At 52.9% G+C, this 6,000-nt stretch overlaps 1 protein-coding gene across 2 annotated transcripts in view; it reads right to left on the bottom strand.

Annotated features, from left to right (window-relative positions):
- The window catches only part of LOC132833943 (ICOS ligand-like), a 29,523-nt gene extending 24,371 nt beyond the window's left edge, over nt 1-5,152 (bottom strand). The window contains exons 1-2 of one of the 2 annotated variants that reach the window (XM_060852628.1): nt 5,059-5,152; nt 3,679-3,760 (exon numbers count right to left, since the gene is read on the bottom strand). In XM_060852628.1, coding sequence (XP_060708611.1) covers nt 3,679-3,689 — 11 coding nt within the window. In that variant the 5' untranslated portion in view covers nt 3,690-3,760; nt 5,059-5,152. The remainder of the gene's footprint in view (nt 1-3,678; nt 3,761-5,058) is intronic. The other variant, XM_060852629.1, reaches the window with a different exon arrangement.
- Between the last annotated feature and the right edge of the window lie 848 nt (nt 5,153-6,000).

Here is a 6,000-nt window from a genome sequence, read left to right on the forward strand (position 1 = left end):
CACTCACTCCCCTCTCCCTATATCCACCCCGCGCCCCCCCCCCCCCCCCCCCAAGGTCTCACTCACTCCCATATCCCCTTCTCAGGAGGGTAGAGCTGAAGAACCCATCAGCCCCTGGGTCGAGGGAGGGGGTTAAAGGAGAGAGAGAGAGAGCGAGAGAGATAGAGAGAGAGAGAGAGAGATAGAGAGAGAGAGAGAGAGAGAGAGAGAGAGAAAGTGTGTGTGAGAGAGAGTGAGAGAGAGAGAGAGAGTGAAGGTAAGAGTGAGAGTGAGAGAGAGAGAGAGTGAGAGAGAGAGAAAGTGTGTGTGAGAGAGAGAGTGAGAGAGTGAAGGTAAGAGTGAGAGTGAGAGAGAGAGAGAGTGAGAGAGAGAGTGTGTGTGTGTGTGAGAGAGAGAGAGAGAGAGAAAGTGTGAGTGAGAGTGAGAGTGAGAGAGAGAGAGAGAGAGAGAGAGGGAGAGAGAGAGTGTGAGTGAGAGAAAGGAAAGGAACTGATGTTGTTGATTTCAACATCCGTGATTTCCAACAGTTGGAGAGCCCACTGCCTGGCCATATGATGGTGAGACTGGTCTTGGAAAACGATATGCAGTCCCCAGCACTCGGCCGAGTGTAATGTCAAGTCCTGAGCAAAAACCAATCCGGGAGGGAGTGGGTGGGTAAAGACTCTGAGCTGGGTGGGATCGTATCTGGCTCAAAGGAAGATGGTTGTGGATGTGGAGGGTCCCAGCCCCAGGCCCCATCACTGCAGGAGTCCCTCAGGGTCATGTCTTGGGCCCAACCATCTTCAGCTGCTTCCTCAATGACCTTCCCTCCATCAGAAGGTCAGAGGTGAGGATGTTCACTGATGGTTGCACAGTGTTCAGCACCATTCGCGACTCCTCAGGTACTGAACCAGTCCGTGTCCAAATCCAACAAAGATCTGGACAATATCCGGGCTTGGTCTGACAAATGGCAGGTAACATCCGTGCCACACAAATCCCAGGCACTGACCATCTCCAATAAGAGACAACCTAACTACCTCTTTGTTCCTAGTCAATGGGGGAGCCAATGAGTGGTATTATCCAGAGATCGAGGTCACGTTCCGGGGACCCGGGTTTGAATCCCCGGGATGGTGGAATTTGAATCCGACAAAAATCCGGAATTAAGAATCTAAGGATGACCATGTTGGGAAGCAAAACCCAGCACATGTCCTTCAGGGAAGGATTCTGCCATCTATACCTGGTCTGGGACCTACACGTGACTCCAGTCTCAAAGCAATATGGCTGACTCTGAACTGCCCTCTGGGATGGGAAATAAATGCTGGGCCTAGCCAGTGATGCCCTTCCTTATCCCATGAATGAATTAAAAAAAATAAAGATCACTGAGTTCTGCAGTCCTCCCTCTCACCCTCAGTCTGCGTGGGAGTTGAATCCACGGTGTTGGTGCCCCTGTGTGTCAGACACAAGCTAATGAGGCTCCCATTACCGCCACCTCCAAAAAGACCCCTCCCCCAGGGATATATTTCTCTCTCCACCCCCTTTCCGCCTTCCGCAAAGACCGTTCCCTCCGTGACTACCTGGTCAGGTCCACGCTCCCCCCTACGACCCACCCTCCCATCCTGGCACCTTCCCCTGCCACCGCACGAACTGTAAAACCTGCGCCCACACCTCATCCCTCACCTCCTCCCACGCCTCCTCCCTCACCTCCATCCAAGGCCCTAAAGGAGCCTTCCACATCCATCAAAGTTTTACCTGCACATCCACCAATGTCATTTATTGTATCCGTTGCTCCCGATGCGGTCTCCTCTACATTGGGGAGACTGGGAGCCTCCTAGCAGAGCGCTTTAGGGAACATCTCCGGGACACCCGCACCAATCAACCACACCACCCTGTGGCCCAACATTTCAACTCCCCCTCCCACTCTGCCGAGGACATGGAGGTCCTGGACCTCCTTCACCGCCAGACGCCTGGAGGAAGAACGCCTCATCTTCCGCCTCGGAACACTTCAACCCCAGGGCATCAATGTGGACTTCAACAGTTTCCTCATCTCCCCTTCCCCCACCTCACCCTAGTTCCAAACTTTCAGCACTGTCCCCATGACCTGTCCATCTCCCTTCCCACCATCCACTCCACCCTCCCCTCTGACCTATCACCTTTACCCCCACCTCCGTCCACCTATTGCACTCTCAGCTACCTTCTCCCCAGTCCCACCCCCTCCCATTTATCTCTCCACCGCCCCCCCCCACCCGAGTCTCCCAGCCTCATTCTGATGAAGGAATTTTGCCTGAAACGTCGATTTTCCTGCTCCTCGGATGCTGCCTGACCTGCTGTGCTTTTCCAGCACCACTCCCATCTTGACTCCGATCTCCAGTACCCACCTCCGCCTACATGACAGATTCCTGTCAATCTCTCCTCTCACTTGAGGCCCAGACTAAACCCCTGCCAGTCTCCTCTGCCCAATGAGGAGAGCAGAGCCACGGTCAGGCAGGACAACGGAGAATTTTCATCGGGGATATCATTCATCAAAAAGTGGGGTGTTGGAAAAACACAGCCGGTCAGGCAGCATCCCAGGAGCAGGAGAGTCAACGTTTCGTCCCTCATTCAGGAATTTGGGGGGGGAGGGCGGCTCTGAGAGATAATTGGGGATGGGGCTTGGGGGGGGAAGGTAGCTGGGAAGGTGATAGGTGGATGAAGGTGGGACATGATGGTGATAGGTTGGAGCGGATAGGTGGGAGGGAAGGTGGACAGGTAGTACAGTTCAAGAGGGCGGTATTGAGCTGGAGGGTTGGGACTCGGGTGGGGGAGGAGAGAGGAGAGAGGAGAGAGGAGAGAGGAGAGAGGAGAGAGGAGAGAGGAGAGAGGAGAGAGGAGAGAGGAGAGAGGAGAGGTGGAAGTTGACAGCAGAAAGTGAGTTGACCCAGCCATACCGACACAGCGGCTCCAAGGGCAGGTCAGAATCCTGCAGTGAGTAACTCCCCTCCGGACTCCCCCCAAAGCCTGTCCCACCATCGACAAGGCCCAAGGCAGGAGGAGGAGGGAATACTCCCCACTTGCCCCTGGATGGGGGCAGCTCCAACAACACTCGAGAAGCTCGACACCATCCAGGGACAAAGCAGCCCCCGCTGGATTGGCCCCACACCCACAAACATCCCCTCCCTCCCCCCACCTCCCCTCAGTAACAGCAGTGTGTACCATCCCCTCCCTCCCCCACCCCCCTCAGTAACAGCAGTGTGTACCGTCCCCTCCCTCCCCCCCCCCCCCCCTCAGTAACAGCAGTGTGTACCAGCTACAAGACCCACTGCAGAAACTCACCAAAGACCCTCAGGCAGCACCTTCCAAACCCACGGCCACTTCCATCTGGAAGGACAAGGGACAGCAGGTGCATGGGAACACCACCCCCCTGCAAGTTCCCCTCCCCTCACCATCCCGACTTGGAAAACTATCGGCCGTTCCTTCCTGGGTCAGAATCCTGGAATTCCCTCCCTCAGGGACATTGTGGGTCTACCCACAGCACATGGACTGCAGCGGGTCAAGGAGGCAGCTCACCCCCCACCTTCTCAAGGGGGGCAACTAGGGACAGGAGGCAATAAATACTGGGCCCAGCCAGGAGCATCCAATGGTTCTGTGTGGTATTGTGAAACATGTTGACTGTAGTACTATTTCTGAGGATTACTGAGAAACGAGGCATTAAATGGACCTTACCGCAGTTCCATTTCTTTTAATGCACGCAGAACAGATGCAAGGGTTAACTCTCTGGCGTTTTAGGCTGTAAAACGCTGGCTTCCTGAAAGATTTAAAGTTACAGCTGGCATTAATACTGAGCTCTGAAAGCTTAAGAGGTGGAACTTCAAAGTTTTTGAATCTGACCTTCCAAGAATGATGTAATAGAGAAAAATCACTCATTACCAATCCCCTTCCTGCAACAATTTGTCCTCTGTCTGTGTGACAATCCCAGTGAGGAACAGACCCGGGAAAGACCAAAGTTCAGAAGTGGATGTCCGATGAGGAATGATCTCATGACCATGGATCCCACAGGGAACGCAGATTGTGGGCTGGTCTCCTGTCCTCATTCCCAAATCCCGGGAAAGGCAGAGTAAAAGCAAGGATATGAAGGAGGGGAGGGGGGTGAGAAACGGATGGAGAAAGAGACAGAGGCAACATAAAGATGGAGAGAGAGAGAGAGGGAGAGAGAAAGCTGAAAATAAAGGGAAAGAACACAAAAGACTGCATGAGAGAGTGAGATGTGGAGAACGGAGAGAGAGAGAGAGAGAGAAAACGAAGGGACAGAAAAGCAATAACAGAGAGAGAGAGAGAGACAGAGAGAGTCAGAGATGTGAAGAACGAGATAGAGAGAGAGACAGAGAGAAAACGAAGGGACAGAAAAGCAATAACAGACAGAGAGAGAGACAGAGAGAGTCAGATGTAGAGAATGAGATAGAGAGAGACACACACACAGAGAAAGAGAGACAGAGAGAGAAAACGAAGGAGCAGAAAAGCAATAACAGACAGAGAGAGAGACAGACACAGAGAGTCAGAGAAGTACAGATATAACAAGCAACACAGAGATGTGGACAGTGCGATATAGAATCATAGAATCCCGACAGTGTGGAAACAGTACTCAGACCATTGAAACCAAACTGACCTGAATAGTATATTTCCCAAGGGTAACCCACCTAGCCTGCACATCCCTGGACGCTGCGGGGCAACTTAGCACTGCCAATCCACCCTAACCTGCCCATCTTTGGGCTGTGGGAGGAAACCGGAGCACCCGGAGGAAACCCGCACACAGAATGTACACACTCTACACTGACAGTCGCCTGAGGGTGGAATCAAACGCGGGTCCTTGGCGCTGTGAGGCAGCAGTGCCAACCACTTAAGCCACCCCGTGGAGACGCACTGATACCGAACAGGGACCCAGGCACACATGAAATATTCAGAGAGGGAGACCAGGGCAGAGGGAGGGAGAGAGAAATTAAGAGTGACAGTGTGTACTGAGGCTGGCATAGTCCCTGAAATACTTCAGCAGTGAAAGTGTTTTCAGCAATCTAGAAATGCAGCAAATGAAGTGGGTCAGAAACTTACCCTAAACAGCAGCAACACCACAGGGTAATCACCGAAAGAGAGAGACAGGCCACACACAGGAACAGAACATGGGTTTCTGCATCTGATGTCAGCTTGGACAGAAGGCTGGAGTGAGAAAATTTGCCAACCACATTCCAAAAAAGGGCCAGAGGCAGCAAATGTACTCACGGCTTTCATTGAGCGATGGGGCGTGTTTAAACTGAAATTCCCCACTCAGGTTAACCCTTTCCCCAACTCTGCTTCTGACATTGAACAGAGGTTGGCTCCAAAAAGATGAAAAGCTGATGAAGAAGTTTGTGCTCGTTTCCATGTCCCTGAACTGTCTTCATTCAAATAAAACACTCCCAGGACAAGGACAGGGAAGGCACGAGAGAAGGCAGAGAGTAAAGCTCCCTCTACACTGTCCCCCCATCAAACACTCCCAGGACAGGGATAGCACGGGGTTAGATACAGAGTAAAGCTCCCTATACACTGTCCCCCATCAAACACTCCCAGGACAGGGATAGCACGGGGTTAGATACAGAGTAAAGCTCCCTATACACTGTCCCCCATCAAACACTCCCAGGACAGGGACAGCATGGGGTGAGACAGAGTAAAGCTCCCTCTACACTGTCCCCCCATCAAACACTCCCAGGACAGGGACAGCACGGGGTGAGACAGAGTAAAGCTCCCTCTACACTGTCCCCCATCAAACACTCCCAGGACAGGGACAGCACGGGGTTAGATACAGTGTGAAGCTCCCTCTACACTGTCCCCCATCAAACACTCCCAGGGACAGGAACAGCACGGGGTTAGATACAGTGTGAAGCTCCCTCTACACTGTCCCCCATCAAACACTCCCAGGACAGGGACAGCACGGGGTTAGATACAGAGTAAAGCTCCCTCTACACTGTCCCCCATCAAACACTCCCAGGACAGGGACAGCACGGGGTTAGATACAGA

This window comes from Hemiscyllium ocellatum, chromosome 38 (genome assembly GCF_020745735.1).
Source record: "Hemiscyllium ocellatum isolate sHemOce1 chromosome 38, sHemOce1.pat.X.cur, whole genome shotgun sequence".
NCBI lineage: Eukaryota > Metazoa > Chordata > Chondrichthyes > Orectolobiformes > Hemiscylliidae > Hemiscyllium > Hemiscyllium ocellatum.